This window comes from Mastigoproctus giganteus, chromosome 13, assembly GCF_048544385.1.
Source record: "Mastigoproctus giganteus isolate SK-2022 chromosome 13, ASM4854438v1, whole genome shotgun sequence".
Taxonomy (NCBI): domain Eukaryota; kingdom Metazoa; phylum Arthropoda; class Arachnida; order Uropygi; family Thelyphonidae; genus Mastigoproctus; species Mastigoproctus giganteus.
Window position 1 is genome coordinate 10,216,348 of NC_143587.1, and position 20,813 is coordinate 10,237,160.

Sequence of the window (20,813 nt, forward strand, 5' to 3'; positions counted from 1 at the left end):
GTACTTAGAGGGGTGGTTTGTGAGAAAAAGATCAAGCGTGTTGGCTGTATGGTTAGGACTGTCCTGTATTCTGGTAGATAAATGAACAATCTGTGCGAGGTCATTAGAAATTGCAAAAGCCTCAGCGTCTCGACAAGCTGGGCCTGTGTGACTATAAAATGGAAGTCAGCTGTAGTTGTGAACATTAAAATCATAAAGGAAAATTACCTCACTGTTACGAAAGTTGGACTGGAGAAAGTCAAGTGGCAAAGAGAGGAAGTCAAAGAGTTCCAAGTGATTAGTGGAGTTGGGAGAACAGTAGAGACAACAGAAGAATTTGGCACAATGAGGTAGGGAGAGTTTAAGCCAGAGAAGATCGAAAAGAGGAGATTCCAAGTAACCAAGTCTCTGACAGGGAATATCGGAATGGACATATGCACAAGTATCACATTTAAGGTGAAAGGAATCATACAGCGAAGAATTTGGGAAACTGAGATGAGCAGTAGTTGAATCAACCAATAACTGAGATTTTGTCAGAAGAAGTACATGGGGTTTGGCAGACTGTAAGTGGAAATGGATATCATTGGGATTTGAACTGAGACCATGTATATTTGTGAAATGAACTAGGAAGTGTTGCGGAGTTTTAGATCTTTTCGCAGATAAGTTTGCTCTATTAGTTTCACAATTCGTGGTGTGTTCAATAATAAGAAAAAGTGGGGGACATGCTGTATGATGTAATGAAAGTTTTGGATATGGCCTACACATCGATAAGAATATACCCAGATTCTTGATATAACATGGCCTCGACAATGCCCCCTGTATACACACTACTCGGACTTCCTCCAGTCAGTATCTGGCAGCAGAGGTAGCAAATTATACACTAGCTGATGCGGAAGTCTCCTAGAGAGTTATCATCAATGGGTTCGGTCCAGTGTACTAACTAGTGGCCGGCCTGCGAACACCGTTTTAGAGCTGTACCCTCGAAATGTAAGGAAGTTTGGATCTTGCCATGGTGTTCATGTGCCACTGAGGCAAAATATTGCTATGGATAAAGGAATGGTTGAGTGGAAGAAGTAAGAGGGTGGTTATAAATGGGCACCGCTATTCTTGGACTATCGAAATTAGTGGAGCCCCAGGGTATAGTTCCGACCTCCTTACTGTTTTCAATATTTAACAAACCTAACGAAGGCATATCAAGTTTACTTTGCATATGATGCAAAGGTTGGTAGTGTAGTAATGACAGGAATCAGGCATACTACTGCAACAGAACCTAGGAACATCAGGCAGATGGGCAAGTAAAGCTAAACAGTCAGTAACAGTAATCCCAGAATAACATACCAGTTGCTTTGGTTCCACACTCAATGTGGTGGAGGGTGAAAAATGACCCAGAAGGATTTGTACAATCTGATATGAAACTCTCTGAGCACACAGACAGGCAGGCTGCTGGGGCAACTGATTCAAGGGGTTCTGTCAGTAATATACAGAAATTTTTCCAATAGGGACAAGAAGGTGTTTATGCTATTGTATAAAGCGATGTTCAGTCTGAACCTTGAATGCTGAAAACAGATCTAGAACCCTCATTTTAAAAAGGATATGGAACTTTTGGCATATGTGCAGAAAAGAAGATTGGTCAATAACAAATAATGGGCACTCTCTTAGCATGATAAACTTCAGTTCTTCAAATTGCAATGCATGGAAACCAGGCACCAGCAAGGAAACCTGACCTAAGTTCTAGGCTTTTTTTTTTTTTTTTTAAGAATTCTTTTAAGTTTCTATCAAGAGGGTATGCTGTCTGGGAGCATATACTAGTTTATTGCAAAGTTATCTTTTTCATATTTAGGTCTCTTTCCAAGTATGTAAGAGTGTTGTGGTTCAAAGAGCCACAACATAGGGCCACAGCTTCTTGACCTGGCTAAAAGTGAGATACAGTGGTAAAAACAAAACCATTTATTCACTAAGGTCTTGTGGCATCTAATAAGATGGAGATCTGGTCCATCTTGTCAGACGTTGAAATTTTTACTTCAAACTTTCTTTTTAAATTTTTGGTATGTTAGCTTGCTATTTTGCTTTGGCTCAGCAATTCATGATTTTAAAGTGTTTTTTGCAAGCAGTAAAAATAGACAAGGTTTATCTCAGAAGGTTTCTTGAATATTCTGTTTCTGTTAGTGTATTCACCAAATTTATTTATCTTACAAATTGATCTATAATACTGCTACAGAAAAGGTAAGGCTGACAAAGCCCATGAGAAATTGCTGGCAAAGAGGACAAAGAATGTGTATAATGAATTCTTCCCATTTATATAAATGCAAAGAAGAGAAGAACAAATCAGATGTACATGGGATAGTATTAGACACCCCAGCTGATGTTGCAGATGAACTCACTAGTTATTTTGATATTTACAGAAGAAAAACCTTTTTATGTCAATAAGAAATTATGGGAGTGAATTCGAAAACTATGCAATTAACGATATTGAAATTTCACATAATTATTTAATTAAAAAACTTTCGAGCCTTTCGAGTCAACCCCAGGCAAGTAAGGCTCCTGGGGTTGACAGCATATACCCTATAATTTTAAGGGAGGTAGCAAGTGAATGCATTGAACTATTAAAGTTAATTATGAGAGAATCACTGAAATCAGGAGAGATTCTGTTGGATTGGAAAAGTGCCAATGTAATGCTAATACATAAAGGTGGTTCTAAGAATGTAGTTGGAAATGGAATTCTGAAGGTTTTGTAAAGGGAAAATCACATGTAACAAATCTGGTTAGCTATTTTGACAGGGTTACTCATGAGCTGGATTAAGAGAATAATTTTGACATTGTTTATTTAGATTTCAACAAAGCATTTGACTCAGTCCCACATGTGTAGTTACTTTATAAGCTGAAACAGGTTGGAGTCACAGGGAAAATCCTTAGATGGATAGCAGGATGACTTCAGGGAGGAGACAGTGTTGTGATAAATGGTTATTGCTCAGTTGGATTAATGTAAGAAGAGGGATTCAAATAAGGATCAGTTTTGGGACCACTGTAGTTTTTGATTTTCTTAAATGACGTTGATGAAAGGATAGAGGGTGTGATGTCTCAATTTTCAGGTGATGTAAAGATCAGTAGAGCAGTTAATAATAAACACCAAGCAGAGAGCTTCTTCAGGGATGGTCAGAAAAGTGGAAGCTGTGCTTTAATTCAGCAAAATGCAAGGTCTAGGGAACAACTTGAAGATATCTTATACATTTGGTGGAGCTGAACTAAAGTCAATAGTGGAAGAAAGGGATAAAATTTTCATGGTTATAAATAATTCTGGAACTAGGGGTCATAAATTCAAGTTATGGGAGGAGATGTTTAGATTGGATTGCAGGAAGTTTTATTTTAGCCAGTGAATTTGAAATTACTAGAATAAGTTACCTACATGTTGCTTGGTTGAGGCTGACAGTTTGGGGAAATTCAAAGGTCAGCTGGATAGTTACCTACAGGAGGAGAGAAATGCATAGGTTTTCTATTTCCTTTTATTTTATTATTATTATTTAAAATTTTTTTTTTTTTTTTGGCTGGTGCTAATACTAATAGCCATTACTAATACTAATATCAAAAGGTTTGTTGAATATCCTGTTTCTGTTAGTGCATTCACCAAATTTATTTACTATACTCCTAGCACAGTAAATAAATTTAGTGTAAAGAAAGTAAATATACATCTATTTATGTTTTTGTCCTTCATCTATCTATTTATGTCCATATAATTGGTGCTCCCAGTGGAACCGCAGCAAGTCTCGACATCTTCCAACCATTAGCATTAGTAGAGGCATACGATGCAAGAAAGCAAGCTTATGTAGCAAAAAAAAAAAAAAAAAAAAACCCTCCCATTTCACCCCTCCATTCCTTCCAAATGCCTGTCCAGCTCAGCATTAAATTTATTTAGGCTATTAGCTTCCGCAACAAAAGAAGGAAGCCTGTTCCACCAATCAACTATCTGCTGGCTAAAGGCAAATTTCTGCGCATCTATTCTATAACTATCTTTCCTCAATTTGAAACTGTGCCCCCTCAAGTTAATCTCATCAGCATTCAGCCTGCTCAACCCATTCAAGGCCTTATACACACCTCAATCAGATCACCTCGCAGGTGCCTAATCTCCAGGAGCTGTAATTTGCAGAACTTAAAGACTTTCTTGGTAAGAGCTTTCTTTGTTCTTTGTTCTTTTTTTTTTCTTTTTGTTCTTTTTTCCACTCACCAATCTTGTTGCCCTTCTTTGTACTCATTCTAGCAACGCTACATCCTTCCTAGAATGAGGCCTCCATACCTGTACACGGTACTCTAGGTATGGCCTGACCACTGCCTTGTATAATGGGATAATCACCTTCCTGTCCCTGCTAGCAAAATTCCTATATATCATTGACAAGACTCCATGACCTGCCCTGACAGCCTGTCTGCATTGCTCAGTGAACTTCATATTTGATTGCACAATTACCCCCAGGTCTTTTTCACTTTCCACTTCCCCGAGTGTAGTACCATACAGTTGGTATGTTTCTCATCAGTTACTGCTACTCATATGCAGTACTTTTCATTTGTCAATATTAAACTTCAGTTGCCACTTCTCAGCCCATTTTCCTAACTTATCTAGATCCAGTTGGAGTAGCATACTGTCTTTACTGTCGTTAACAACCCTGCCAAACTTTGTATCATCTGCAAACTTAGACATTAAACCCGATATACCTTCATCGATATCACTGATAAATATACAAAACAACGATGGGCCCAACACCGAACCCTGGGGAACTCCATGATCCTCTAACAATCGCATGCCTCAATAGAAGCAACATATGAATTATTATTTTCTTTATTGACTTAATTGTTATATTATTAAATTATTTTCTATAAGTAGCTTATAGACCTAGCCAAGATCCTTGGTTTATTCTGAATTTAGATAGTGAGATTTTGGAAGTTAATTAATACTTAGTGTCCGTAGATTTACCGTTCGTAGCTTGCTGCCATTGTTACAAGATACAATGTTATATCCCATACTAGATAGTGTTAGCTTAATATCATCTTTTAAGGGTACAAAAGGTGATAATGTTGTACACGTTGGCACTAAGGATATTAAGAGTAGGAGACCGGCGGAATTACTTAGCAAGTACAGGTCACTGTTGAAAAAAAAGCCGTGAATTATGGTCGAATTTGAAAGTGTCTGCAATTCTGCCCAGACATGACAGGAGGGAGTATATGATGAGAGCCTTGTCGATCAATTCGGCCCTGAAGAGATTGTGCAAGGCTCAAAGGCAAGAATTTTTCTCAGCCTGGTCTGTGCTTGTTAACAGGAGAGACTGCTTCTACAGGGATGGGATACACTTAAATAGAAAGGGTGCAAGAATATTTGATCTATCGAGGCAGTGTTAGGTGGGTCAGAAAACTGCTAGCTTGGGAGGGGGGGGTAAAGGGAATAATAGATTAACAGTAGCTGCTGGCTGAGGTGAAAGTGATTCTTGCACTGCTTCTACTGGAATGAGCAGCAGCCTGGAAAACAAGGGTTTTTCAGAGGCGGCTGGGAGCCATTGCAGTACAAGTAAAAACATGGGTTGTGAAGAATAGGAACTGGTGCATGTATACTTGCATATACACCAATGCTAGGAGTTTGGAGTTTGGTAAATAAATTTGATGAATTTGAGGTGTCGGTAAAAACATCAAAGGCAGATATTGTTGGGATGTCACACAGATATGAGGAATGAAGAAGTGGAATTTGGGGAGTACAATGTGGATAGACAGGACAGGAAGGGAGGAGGGGTTATGCTATTAGTTAACAAATACATAAAATCCAACGGAAGTGCAGGCAGTCAACATCACTGGACAGTGCAGTATCGAGTCGGTTTGGTGTGACATAAGCACTGGGAAATCAAAATTGAGAGTAGGAGTGTGTCATAGGCCTAATGACTCTGATGAGTATAATAAAAAACTGTACAGGGAAATAGAGTGGGCCAGTAAATCAGAGTGTCTTATAATAGGGGTTTTAATTTCCCAGAGATTGATTGGAATTTGTGGGTTGGTCATTCACACACTAGCAAGGCTTTTGTGGATTTATTGGATAATAGTTTTCTACATCAGCATGTTCACGAGGCAACTAGAGGGAGTAATACTCTTGATTTAATTATCAGTAGTGATTTGTCATGCATTAAGAATCTGCAGATAAAGGAACCACTAGGTGGCAGTGATCACAGTGTACTGAAGTGGGATTTACTTAAAGAGGAAACTACCATCAGGGGTCAAGGGAAGGGTTTTTGTTTCCGTAAATTCTGTATGGTGGGACCAACAGATGATGTTGCGAACAGCAAATTCAAAATGCGAGGCATTTAAAGAATTAATCTTGGAAACTACTAGGCTTTACATACCAACTAAGAAATATTGTTCAAGGTTTAGGCCTAAATGGATATCAGATGAACTAATGAGACATATGGCAGAGAAGAAAAATGCGTGGGATACATGAATTAATGGGTGACATGGCAGCCAATGATAGATATAAACTGGTCTGTAACTAAGTCACAAAGGAGATTAGGCAGGCAAAGGCAGATGAAATCTTTAGCAAAGGATGCAAAGAAAAACTGCAAAGAGTTCTTTACCTATGTAAACTCTAGAAGTAAAGGAAAGAATCAGATTGGTCCAATGGATATTGATGGTTCAACTGTTGATGATCCTGCTCAGGTGGCTAACAAACTAAATGAGTATTTTGCTTCTATATGCACACATGAGGAGTTATTCAGGGAGGTGAATGCCAGAGGTGAATTAAACTCTAGCAGTGAGCTAGATGATTTTGTAATAACTGAGAGGAAAGTGGAGGAGAAATTGTTTAAGATAAACATAAAAAAAGGCACCAGGGGTGGATGGGATCTATCCAGTAATATTAAAGGAGACAGCAAAGGACGTAAGCAAACCCTTAGCCATAATTATGAGAGCTTCCTTGGACTCAGGGAAGGTACCAATGGACTGGAGATGTGCAAATAACTCCAATTCAGAAAGGAGGATCAAAGGGTAACACAAGTAATTATAGACCTGTTAGTTTAACTTCTGTTCCAGGGAAATTAATGGAGGCACTGGTTAAAGAAGCACTGCAGGATCATCTAGACAAGGCTTCAGTCATAGCTCGGACACAGCATGGTTTTGTTAAGGGGAAGTCTTGTTTGACCAATCTGATTGGATATCATGATGTGGTTTTAAAGGAACTGGATGCAGGGAATAACTTTGATATCATATATTTGGATCTTAGAAAGGCTTTTGTTACTGTTACACATGGAAGACAGCTGCACAAATTGGAGTAGTGTGGCATTAGAGGAAGGTAATGAGAAACTGCTGCATTAAGCCAATGTAATTCTCCTCGTTGGTCTGTGCACTTTGACCCAGACTATGGACCTTCTGTCATAAGGGAACATGAGTCAGCAGAAATCCAAGTACTTTAGATAAATTAGGTATACATTGTTTTATAATGACTAACTAAAGAGATGAAATAATGATAACATATAATCCAGTAAAATATTCTTTAATATAAATACTTTGTAGCTTTCGAGACAATCGTTTCTCTTTTTCAACAAAATTTGAAATTCTGTTGAAAAAGAGACACGATTGTCTCGAAAGCTACGAAGTATTTATATTAAAGATATTTTACTGGATTATACGTTATCATTATTTCATTTCGCCATGGACCCCAGTACAACAGGCCCATTTATACTCACTAACTAAAGAGATCAAATAATGGGAAAAGAAATTCAGACCAATCAGACAATCTTTGCACCATGCCTTTGCTTGCGCATTTTTGAGACCATCTTTCATCCTTCAAGATTTCAGTCTAAATGTAACATGGAATACAATACTTAAGAATAAAATCAGTCTCTGATGAGATATCACAATAATATATCAAATCAGTTAAGGTAGTGGGATAATTTTTTTTTTTAGGTGGGATTAATGAAAGTACTAGATATGTCTTAATAAATCCTAAGGATCTTTCCAAATGAAACAATATAAACAAAAAAACAAGATATAAAAAAATAAAATTAACATACATAGGAACTAGGTTCAATTTTTAAAATGGTGCTTACCTCTGTACAAGACTGTATACTGAGTTGCTTTGTAAGATAAGGTGTCAGTAATGCATTAAGTGCATGCTGTACTCTGAGGTTCTGAGGAATTTCTTCACCTTCATTCTGGAAGTATCCACCAAGATGACCACATGCATTTATACTTAATCTAGCCAACTGATTAAGTATCTCCTATAAGTTAAAATTAAGAATTGACATCATTATAAGTTTTGGTATCTATTTACTCTGCACAATAAAGAAGTAATTTCAGTTTTCTGGGTGGGGGAGGATGAAATAAACTGCTATTCGTTACAGTTATATATAGCTACTCCTTGACTTACATAAGAGTTGGGTTACGTTGAACTCTACGTAACTCGAAATTTTACGTAAATGCTTATGCAGCACTCGCAAATTTGATTGAAGCAAAAAAGAAATGTTCGATAAACACGTAAATAGAATTATTTATTCAATTTTTTTTATCTCATGCACAGGAAAAATTACAAAAGTGTACAAAATTACAAAAATTTCAAAATTATAAAATTACAAAAAGAGAGAGAGGAGACAGGCATAACATCTGAAAGTTTTACCTTTTGAGCATCATTGCCAGAATTACCTCTCCAGCTGATAAGCACACTGCTGCAGAAGTTGAGGGCTGTGGAGATTTAGATTGCATTTTTTTCAACACATCACAAAATTTCTCTGCAGCTGCGGAATCAGCACTGGTGACTTCACTGCATACTTTAATGTTTTGGAACCTAGTGCGATGCTTGAACCTATTAAAACCTGTTGCTTGCTACGAACTGGGCTTGGGGTTTGCAGTACTTATCCTTAATATCTTCATAAATACTTCTTGCTTTTGCTTAAATGGCCATTGGACTCAAGGGGCACTTGTTTCTGAATCTGATTTTCCATCCACATTATTAATAGCTTTTCCATCTTCGATATAGCACCTGAACGTTGCAATCACAGTTGATCTTAAATGCGTTGATCCTTTAACACGTTCTTTTATACGTGCACTTTCCTTTAAAATTAATAAATAAAATTTAGAAATAAAGATGATTAATTAAGAAGTACGAAGTAGGACAAAGTTTGTCATCTATTGCATGGAATTAGGTCTCGCTGCTTCAACAGTGGCAACTATTTCAGCATTAGTAAAGGCACATGATGCAAGAAAGCAAGCTAATATAGCATCAGCTAAAAAAAAAACTAATTTCACCCATCCACTCGCTCCAATTGTTTGTCTAGCTCTGCTTTGAATCTATTTAAGCTATCAACTTCTACAATGACAGATGGAAGTTTGTTCAAGAAATCAGCCACTCGCTGGATGATTGCTGGAACAAACTTCTATCTGTCATTGTAGAAGTTGATAGCTTAAATAGATTCAAAGCAGAGCTAGACAAACATTTGGAGTGAGTGGATGGGTGAAATGAGTTTTTTTTTTGGCTGATGCTATTTAAGCTTGCTTTCTGGGGGTGGTTGTGCAGGCAGATATGAAGTTTTCTGAGCAGTGCAGACAGGCTGCAAGAGTAGCTCATGGTGTATTGTCGATGATATATAGCAATTTTTCTAGCAGGGGTAAGGCAATGGTCAGACCACACCTGGAGTACTGTATACAGGTCTGGAGACCTCATTTCAAGAAGGATGTAGAGATGCTGGAACGAGTACAGAGAAGGTCAACAAGATTAGTGAATGGAACAAAGGGGTGCTCTTACGAAGAAAGGCTTAAGTTTTGCAAATTACAGTGTCTGGAGACTAGGCACCGGCGAGGTGATCTGATAGAGGTGTATAAAGCCTTGAATGGTTTGAGCATGCTCAATCCTGATGGGATTCTTCCTCTTGCTCAGAATAATCACCTGAGAGGGCATAAATTCAAACTGAGAAAAGACAGATGTAGGATAGACGTGAGGAAATTTGCCTTTAGCCAGCGGGTAGTTGGTTGGTGGAATAAACTTCCATCCCTTGTCGTGGAAGTTGATAGCCTAAATAAGTTTAAGGCTCAGCTGGACAGGTATTTCTAACGAACAGAGGGGTGAAGTGGAAGTGGTTATTTTTTTATTTATTTATTTTTTTTTTTTGGCTGATGCTGCATAAGCTTGCTTTCTTGCATCAAATGCCTATGCTAATGCATACAACCAATACGCTTCTTGCATCATGTGACTTTACTAATGCTAAAGCTAAAATAGTATTCACTGTTGAAGCAGCGAGACCTAATTCCGTGCAATAGATGACAAACTTTGTCCTGCTTCATACTTCTGAATTAATCACCTTCATTTCTAAATCAATTTTGTTTTGTTTCCTAGGCTTGTTGTTTGTTTGTTATTTGATTTTTAGGAGCATTAGCAACTAAGGCCATATTGCTCCGGGGATATGTGGTGGTCATTCCCTGACCTATCCCCATCTTGATTAGACCGGGATCGAACCCCGGTCTAATCAAGAAGCATGTGCTACGCACTGCTGCTCCTGCCCACCTGGCTACGGAGGCGCCCGTTTCCTAGCACTGCCAGCACTTGCACTTTCCGTTGGTCCCTTTCCCTTCACCATTGTAATAAGTAAATAGGAATGAAGACAAGATTCTGAAAATTTATCTATGTTTTTTATATGACCGAAGATTTCAGTGAAGGGGAACTCATCGCACCATAGTACAGTAATGTAAAAACCCGCACAATTAAAAACTCAGCAATTGGTATTATTGCAAATACAATAAGATCGAGTTTACTACCTGTTTATAATAGATCGCACTAACAGAAAAGCTCAATTATTATTATTATTTGGTTTTTTTTTTTAGAAGCATTAGCAACTAAGGCCATATTGCTCCGGGGAAATGCGGCGGTCATTCCCTGACCTTTCCGCATCCTCCGTATTTGGTGGCTCACAGGCTCGAACCTTGGTTTAATCAAGAAGTGTGTGCTACGCACTGCTGCTCCTGCCCACCTGACTACGGAGGTGCCTAAAAGCCCAATAAAGCAGAAAGTGCAAATTGTTTTTATTGTTTTATGTTAGTGACCTCCAGAAATGTTTTAGAAAAATATCACAAAGGTGTTCAAAATTGATTCGTATAACAGAACATATGATAACAATGAAGGTGTAGCGCAATTTCCATTACAAAAATGACCTTTTAGAGAGATAAATAGCTTAGTTATATAGCGAAAATTTCGACTTCCAAGGTCTTGGAACGATTTACCAAAAAAAAAATAAATAAATAAATAATGTGTTACTGGATTCACATTATGATATTTTTACGATACCTCCATTTATTCTTACGGATGCAAAATACGTTTACATGATTTTTTTGTTTGCACTGGCTGGCAAAAAACTTGGGTAAAGTCGAATTTCCCTAAACTGAGTAGTACGTTAGCCGGGAGCTGTATTATGTGATATAATATGATGTATATCATATGATATATAATATCATATCTAAATATATAATATGATATACAATCACATACAATATAAGATACAAAAGGATCTTAGTCAAGATAGCTGTATCAACATATCACATAAGTTTACCATGTTGGTATAACAAAAATTCTAATATTTGTGATATTTAATTTTTTTAGAGAAAATTCATGTTAAATATTTCAAAGTGGAGAAAACTTTGTTTAATGCATTATAAAAATGCATCTTGGAAATATAAAAGATGCTTTTACTCATGCATTATTATAAATCTACTAGTTGCAAATCTCTCTCTCTCTCTCTCTCTACTCATTTTACTGCTTCCTAAATAATTGCCCATAGTTATCTTTTATTGTTCTTACAAAAAGGAACTTTTTTTTTTTTTTTAATGAAAACCTCACACACAAAAGGCATTAGAACTTACAGTACTTAGTGCCAGGTGTGGGTTGAGAAGATGAAAGAAGATACTTGTTGACATTAGACTCGAATTTCCGTAGATTGTAATTTCCAAGATATACGTGTGAATGGAGATTGTTCCGGAAAAGTGGAAGTTGAAGGGATAAAATGACGAAGAAGAAAATTGGTTCTCTGAGTTTGAAGTTGAATAGTACGTGGATGTTGACTGGTTTGGAACAGAGAGAGAGAGAGAGAGAGAGAATTACAGAAGCCAATTCAGAAGACCAGTGCCCATCGAAGTAAGCAGTACAAACAGAACATTTATATGACATAGAGTGGGGAGACTGTATAAGAGATGAGTCATTAATTAACCTAACTGCCAACTTTTGAATGGAATCTATAAGTCTGAGAGAAGTTATAGGGACACTGCCCCAGTGTGAGAATAATATTCCATAGTAGGGCAGATAGTTACAGACAACTTGAGTAGTCGAGACCCGCTAATTTTCATAAAATTTGACAAATGCTAATAATTTATTGTAATTTTTCCTTGTAGAGGATCTGCGATCACATTATGAATTTCAAATAAACTTAGTGGATTTTTTTTTTTTTGAAAAGGGTAGTAGCATAGACTATTTTTAGAAATTTTAAAGGAATATTATATATTTTAAGGCAGAAGAATACTCTTACCTGGGGTTTTCTTCAGGAACGACTCCATCCAGGTGAGGTTTAATTCCAAAGGTGTTGAAATTGCAATACAGGTAGTTCTTGACTTTACGAGTTAATTCGTTCCTAGCACGCGCTTGTAAAGCGAAAACTCGTAAAGCAGGAATTTATTTCCCATATACGTATGGTTAAAAATAGAGGCTACGTTCTCAACAATGAAATTAGTTAGCTAATTAGTTTATGGTTAAACAATGATTGATTTATCGAAAGAAATGAAAATGTAGCCTAAAAAATCAAGCAAATTATAATAATAGAGAAATCATTTACGACTTACAAATGTTAAAGAATGTTTATTCTTCATCATCGACTAAATGCATACTCGTTGATCACTCATTATTGGCTCGTCACTCGTTGGTTTGTTGCACAAGGAGTCTCTTCTTCAGAAATGTTTCAAAGAGGCATTTGTTTCAAAGATAATCTTCTCTTTTAATTATAAATTTCACAATTGCATGTATAAGCATTTTCGGCACACACAAATTACAACTAACACAATTTGTGTGGAGTAACAAGTTTACGAAGCTTAAAATAAAAAGAATGAAGAGAAGATTCTGAAAATTTTTTATATTTTTTATATGATTGAAGATTTACAACTAACACGATTCGCGTGGAGTAACAAGTTTACGAAGCTTAAAATAAAAGGAATGAAAAGAAGATTCTGAAAATTTTATTTATGTTTTTTATATGACTGAAGATTTTCAGTAAATAGCAAACATAAACACATTTCACCATAATAACGTAAAAACCCACACAATTCCAGCTATCGGTATTTTTGCAAATGCAAGAAGATTGAGATTACTACCCATTTATAATTGCTTGCAGTAACAGAAAAGCCCAATAAACCAGAAAGTGCAAATTGTTTTATGGTCGCAACTTCCAGAAATGTGCTTTAGAAAAATATCACAAAAGCATTTAAAATTCATTCTTATAAGGGGAACATATGATAACGATGAAAGTGTAGTGCATTTTAACGATTTGAATTGGTAACTAATACAATTTACAAACCATGCTCATGACCTTTTATATGGCCCTTTATATTTTATATTTTTAAAGTCATGCTCGTGACCTTAAAAATGACATTTTAGAGAAATAGCTTAGTTAATACAGCGAAAATTTCAACTTCCGAGAGCTTGATACAAATTAATAAAAAACAATGTGTTTTTGGGTTCGCATTACGATATTTTAACGATATGATGGTATCTCTGGAACTGATTAATATTGTAAAGCAGGAAACGCTGTATTGTACAGCTAAGCACACGGTTTGGAATGCGATATTTATGAATGTTTAACATTCATTTTTTGCAATTAATGTTCATATTTTCGATTTTGCTGATACTTGATACTTGGGGAAAAAAACTCGTAAACCTGGGAACTCGTAAAGCGAGAACTCCCTGTATATGGAAAGAGAATAAGGAAAAAAGCCAGCTTTTGTCCTAAATTCTTGCATGGGGAGTAATTGTGGGCATTACTTTTTTTTTTGATTTGGTAGTTGTTGGCGCATCGGCTTCTGTGGCCATATTGCACCTCCCAAGGTTTTTTTTTTGTGTAAACCCCAAACACGAGAGGTATTAGAACCAATAGTACTTAGTACCGTGCTTGGGTTGGAGGTTGACAAGACGAAAGAAGTTATTTGTTAAATTGGACTTGAACTTCTGTCGACTGCAATTTTCAGGAAATACGTTCGAAGGAAGGTTGTTCCTGAAAACGGCAGTTGAATGAATAAATGAGGAAGATGAAAAGTTCTTTCTGTGAGTTTGAAGTTGGACAGTAAATGGATGTTGGCTGGTAGCGGCACATGTTCGGACTGTTTTGAAAGAGAGAGCGGGAATTATAGAAGCCAATTCAGAAGAACGGTGCCCATGGAAGTATCTGTAGAAGAGGCATGCAGCAAAAACAGTACATCTATGAGACAGTGAGTGGAGAGACTCTGTTAGAGATGAATCATTAATTCACCTAACTGCCCTCTTCTGAATGGAATCAGGAAGCCTGAGAAAGGTTTTGGGGGCACCACCCCAGATGTGGGAACAATATTCCATGGCAAGGAGGATTTGCGATTTATACAGAGCGAGCAGATGTTTGGAAGAAAAGTAACGGTGAGAGCGAAAGAGAAAACCAAGTTTTTTAGATGCAGAGGAAGCAATATTTGTAATATGCTTGTGCCAAGAGAGATTAGAAGTAAGGGTAATCCCCAAAAGAGATATATCATTTTGTCTAGAAATTGGAGTGTCAATAAAGATAAGCATAGGAGCAGAAGAATCCTTTTTGCGAGATATAAGAAAAGACTGAGTTTTAGAAGGGTTGAAATCAACTAAGTTGTCTTTGGCCCACTAGAGAATTACCTGAAGATTGGCATTTAAGGAATGGGTGGCAGATTTTTGAGAAGTTGAAGGTAATTGTGTAGGGCAAGGTTTCTCAAAATGGAAAGTAGAATGCAATGTGCTATCATCGGCAAAACTATGGATAGGATTTCCAGTCAATGGAAGAAGGTCATTAATATACAAGAGGAAAAGAGTGGGGAAAAGAACTGAACCTTAGGGGACACCAGCATTAGTAGAGTAGTTAGAAGACAGAGAATCATCTACCATCACCCTCAGTGAGCGATCAGAGAGAAAACTGGATAACCAATTACTAAAAACAGTTGGCAAACCATAAGATGGAAGCTTGTTTAGAAGACCTTTATGCCAAACACAATCAAAAGGCTTTGAGATATCAAGAGAAAATTCTTGTATTTCACCGAACCTTTCCATTGAATTAGTCCATAAATGGTAACAAAGCCAGAATATCACCAGTGGATCGACACTGATGGAATCCATACTGGCAATTGTTGATCAGACGGAAGGTTTCTAGGTAGTTTAAGAGTTGGCAGTTAATTGATTTCTCCATTACTTTAGAAAGAGTAGAAGTAATTGCAATGGGACGATAATTGGATGGGAGGGATTTGTCACCCTTTTTAGGAATTGGCTGGATATGAGCAAATTTCCAAGCAGAAGGAAAAACACCTTTGGAATAAGAAAGTGAAAAAAGGCAGCAAAGAATAGGAGTAAGTTCAGGAGCACAGGTTTTGAGAACAAGTGGAGAAATACCATAAGGACCTGGAGTTTCTTAGCTTCAAGATTCGTCAAAATCCTTCTGACATCCTTTTGTCGGAAGACCACAGGAGGCATTGAATGGAGCGTGTTGGGAATGGTGGGAGGTGTTTTAACAAGATCATTAATACACGAGTTGGAAAAAAAATGGGATGCTAGCAGGTCAACTTTATCCTTGGCTGAAGTGACATCTGGTTTGGACAGAGGTGGGAGCAAAGATGGACAAAAGTTGCGGCCAATAGCTTTGGCAAGAGACCAGAATGCTCGGCTACCATTAGGGCAAGAAGAAAGTTTTCTACTCTTAGCCTGTTCAAACTCTAGTTTGGACTGATTAATAACTGCTTTACAATTGTTGCGAGCTTTGGTGTACGCAGAAAATGAAACCGAAGAATTAGAAAAAAGCCAATTACAATATGCAACATTCTTCCCTTGAACGGCCTTAGCACATTTTTTGGAAAACCAAGGTTTATTTAAAGGACGACATTTTAAAGTGCAGTGTGGGATAAAGGATTCCATTCCTACAAGAATAATTTCACTGACACGATCTGAGCAAACGTTGACAACAGAGGTTTTGAAACAGTAATCCGACCAAGGAAAAGAAGAAAAGTCTTGCAGGTCATCCCATTTTGCATTCTTGTAATGCCAAACAACATGAGGTTGGGAATAGCCATGAGATAAAGGCTCCATTGCAGAATAGACAATCACCAAGTTGTGATATGAAGTGCCTAAAGGACCCCTCACATCAACCGTGTACTTAGAAGGGTTGAAAGTGAGAAAAAGATCAAGCGTATTGGCTGTGTGATTAGGATTGTCCGGTGTTCTTGTAGGTAAATGAACAATTTGTGCAAGGTCATTAGTAATTGCAAAAGCCTCAGCATCTCAACCAGCTGTGTCGGTGTGACTAGAAAACGGAAGCCAGCTGGAGTTGTGAACATTAAAATCACCAAGGAAAATTACCTCACTGTTAGGAAAGTTGGACTGGAGAAAGTCAAGTTCCAGAGAGACGAAGTCAAAGAGCTCCAAGTGATTAGTGGAGTTGGGAGAATTGTAGAGACAACAGATGAATTTGACACAATGAGGTAGAGAGATTTTAAGCCTGAGATGATCAAAGAGAGGAGATTCCAAACTGCCAAGTCTCTGACAGGGAATATCAGAACGGACATATGCACAAGTACCACCTTTGAGGCGAAAAGAATCATACAGCGAATAATTTGGGCGTCTCAGATGAGCAGTATTTGAATCAACCGATAACTGAGATTCTCAGAAAAAGTACATGGGGTGTGGCAAACTGCAAGTGGAAATGGACATCGTTGAGATTAGAATTGAGACCACGTACATTTCTGAAAAGCTAGGTTTTGGGAATGCTAGAATTATTGCATGATGCCAACTAATTGAAACTGGTTTTACTAGGAAAATTTTGTTGTACAATTCAAGTAATGCCATTTGGGATTGGTTGTCAAGTTCCTATATCATCATGTAGTGAATTTGGTCTGGACCTACAGCACTTTGCTTTGTCTGAGATAGATCTATTTTCAATTCATGGAAAGTTAATGGAAGGTTGTATTGTTATCATTTCTTATAGAAAATTCTTTCTATTCTTGTTTTGTATATTTGAAAACTGAGAGTATATGATGTGGTTTCTGATGTTTTGGCAAAGGTTTCGCCCAATGCATTGGCTATTTCTGAAGGCTGTGCGGTGACTTGTCTGTTACAGTTTACGATTGGAGGTGGATTAATCTGGTATCTTCCATTCATTTAGCTGATTTTACACCAGACAGTTTTAGATGGTGTGGAACTTGTTAATGTGGAAGCAAATTTTATCCAGGATGCTTTCCTACTGGCTCTTATAAGATATCTGGCTCTCATTCGTGTCTTTTTGAATAATATGAGGTTCTTTGTAGTGGGACATCTTCAAAAATTATTCCAGGTTTTCTTTCTCTCTCTTTTAGCTTGTAAACATTCTTCATTCCACCATGATTTTGGATGTGTTGGAAAGTGAGATGATGTTTTTGGGATAGACTGCTCAGCAGCTTGGATTAGTTTATTTGTTACATATTGTACTGTTGGATCTAATGGTTTTTGCTTGATATTATCTGAATACAGTTTTGCAATGGATTTATACATTTTCAAATCCACTTCAGTTATTTTCTATCTGGGATTTCTACGTGACTTACACGTGGTTCCTAATGCCATGGTAATAATTATCGGATAGTGATCACTGCTGAGAGAATCTCTGTGTACTGACCAATCAAGTATTGGAAATAATGTTGGAGGGCATATAGATAAGTCGATTGCAGGGCTGGTTCCTGATGGAAGATGAAAGTATGTACGAGTGCTGTTGTCCAACAGGGTTAAGTTATTCTGTTCTATCCATTTTTCAATTAGTTTTCCTCTCCTGTCTATGGCTATGTTACACCACAAAGGGCTGTGTCTGTTGAAGTCTCAGTATACAGAAGGGGGGAGGTAACTGAATTAGTACAGCCAGCCCCCGTTATAATGCGGTTCGCTTTATGCTGATTCGCTATAACACTGTTCTTATATTATAACCCCTATCTGACTACAGTAAACCCCCGCTATTCGCAGTATCTGTATTCGCGGTCGCTGATTTAATATAAAATGAAACCTAAAAAAATGTGAATTTTAAAGTGCCGTGAACATTTTCCACCATAAAAAAACATGGGCGTGGCTAAAATTATCTTTCCCGATCAAAACGGCGCTCAGTGTGTGTGGGGGGGAGAGGGGTGACAAAATCGCGAGCGTGGATGTTTCTCGCTAATCCTTGTTCAGTATGTGTTATGCGCTTGTCATGGAAGGTTTCGTCATTTACTTTTAATTTATATGCTTATAAATTGAATAATTTATCAATTTATAAATTTATATGCTTACAAAAGTGATAAATCTATTGTTTTGCAGTGTAAAACAGACTTTTTCGAGTGTGTTAACGGAAGAAAGTGACTTTATTGTGGACAAGTTCTTTCTAACCCATACAAAAATATGGCTACGAATAACAAGGGAAATGTGAAAAGATCAAACAAGGTGATGACATTAGCGAATAAAATTCAGTTATTAGACAAAATTTCTAATGGTGAAAGTGTCTCCTCAGTGGCAAATCATTATAAAATCAATGAGTCAACGGTACGATCAATCAAAAAATCGGAAGAAAAAATCCGCCGTAGTGTCCGTGAAAACGCGCTAATTGCTTCAAAAATTTGCTCTGTAACTCGTGATGTTAAATTAGAAAAAATGGAAAAGGCTTAAAATCTGTGGATAGAAGACTGAACTCAAAATAAAATTCCGTTAGGTTCACTCATCATTCGTGACAAGGCAAAACTCCTTTATCAATACTTTAGCGAAACTGGTGATAGCACTGGCAGAATAAGTTTTTTAGCTAGCAAAGGCGCTGGTTTGAAAGATTTGTTTGAAATTTCTAATAAATATTACATTTAATATTAAATTGTTTCTTATTTTCATTTCGATGCCACATGCTTGCATTTTACTATGTACTGTCTATGTACATAGTCATATTATGAAGGTACATAAAATACATACATAGACAAAATTTTAGACTAGTTTTTCTTATATATTTCATTCTTTGGAACGGAACCCCTTTAATACCATGGGAGCCATAACTCAGTATTCACGTTTTCGGTATTCGCGGCATTTCTCAGGAACGTAACCCCCGCGAATAGCGGGGGTTTACTGTATAATGCTGTCACAGATCACTATAACGCTCTTTTACAGATTGCATTTTTGGCATATTTAACAAAATCGTTTCATTTGATGGAGTCGATAATTTGAAAATGAATAGCAAAATGGCATTAAAACGTTTCCCTCCCGACTTGAGAAATTTTCTCGCAAGCTAATTTAATTGCAGTACAGTGACTTGTTACGTAGTTCCGAGATCAACATTTCAAAAAATGATCAAGTATATTGCTTGTAACATTTGCGTTATATGCATTTATCCGAAGTCTAGTCATCACTCAGTACGGTATTAGACATTGTGCGAAACGGACAGTTTACTTAAACATTGTATCATAATTAATGCAACAATGCAGTTACATTTTCGAAGAGTTAATAATGGCCGATAAGAAGGAAAAAGCAACAACGTCTGAGTGCAGTACGAAGATTATAAATGTAAGAAAAAGACTGAATTTGAAAATCAAATTAGACGTTTTGAAGCGAATCGATTCCGGTCAAAGACAAGCGGATGTGTGCCATAATTTAGGACTTGCAAATTTAATTGTAAGAACAATTATAAAAAAAATATATATTAAAGAATTAATTTTAGCAGCGGGAAAGATAGCTGTTCCACTGCAAGCAACTAGGGCTAGGCCGGCTATTAGGATCGAAATGGAAAGACTTTATTAACTAATTTTATTGAAGATAATATCCAATGCAGAATTCAATTAAGTTAAATATTATTTTTAAAAAAGAGAACGAGATTAGCCAATATGATGATCTGAAGAAAACTCACCTAAAAAAAAAAAAAAAAAAAAAAAATGTAAAACCATTTAAAACTAGTAAGGGCTGGTTGAATAGATTTAAAATCCAGGGAGAAGCTGCAAGTGCAGAAGGAGCCGAAACTTTCAAAAAAGAACTTGTTAAAATTATTAACAATTATTAAAAAACTTGTTGAGAAGTTATACTTCTCAACAAGTTTTTAACATAGATGAAGCAGGACTTTTGTGGAAACGAGTGCCTAAAAGAAGTTTCATATTGAAAGAAGAAAAAAACAAACATGCAAGGTTTCAAAGCGGCGAAGGATCGGTTGACTTTATTGTTGGGTGGTAACGCTGCAGGGGATGTAAAATTAAAACATTTTTATTTTATTTGGAAGAGGGCCAAAGTTCAACCCAAAATCGACACATTTTTCATGATTAAATTCATCAATTAAACTAAATCAATTAAATTCATGATTTTAATTGGAATTTTAAGTTTAATTCTATGTAAGTAGTTACCACATAATTATATACGTATGTAATGCAGAATATTTTATATGTACGAATATTTGAATATTAAATATTTTGACCGACATTTGTGAATCTTTTCACAAATGTCGGTTACCGTTTATTATTGATTAGGAAATATGCTATGGCACTGACCACAAATCACAAATACATATGTTACCTTATGGGAATGCAGCGCTCGATTAGCGCAGATTCACTTAGCGCTCTGTTTTATGGAACGAATTATC

At 36.8% G+C, this 20,813-nt stretch overlaps 1 protein-coding gene across 1 annotated transcript in view; it reads right to left on the minus strand.

The window, feature by feature from the left end:
• The window catches only part of Rme-8 (receptor mediated endocytosis 8), a 699,549-nt gene that overhangs the window by 210,061 nt on the left and 468,675 nt on the right, over positions 1-20,813 (minus strand). The window contains exon 38 of the mRNA XM_090387774.1: positions 8,046-8,216. Coding sequence (XP_090243900.1) covers positions 8,046-8,216 — 171 coding nt within the window. The remainder of the gene's footprint in view (positions 1-8,045; positions 8,217-20,813) is intronic.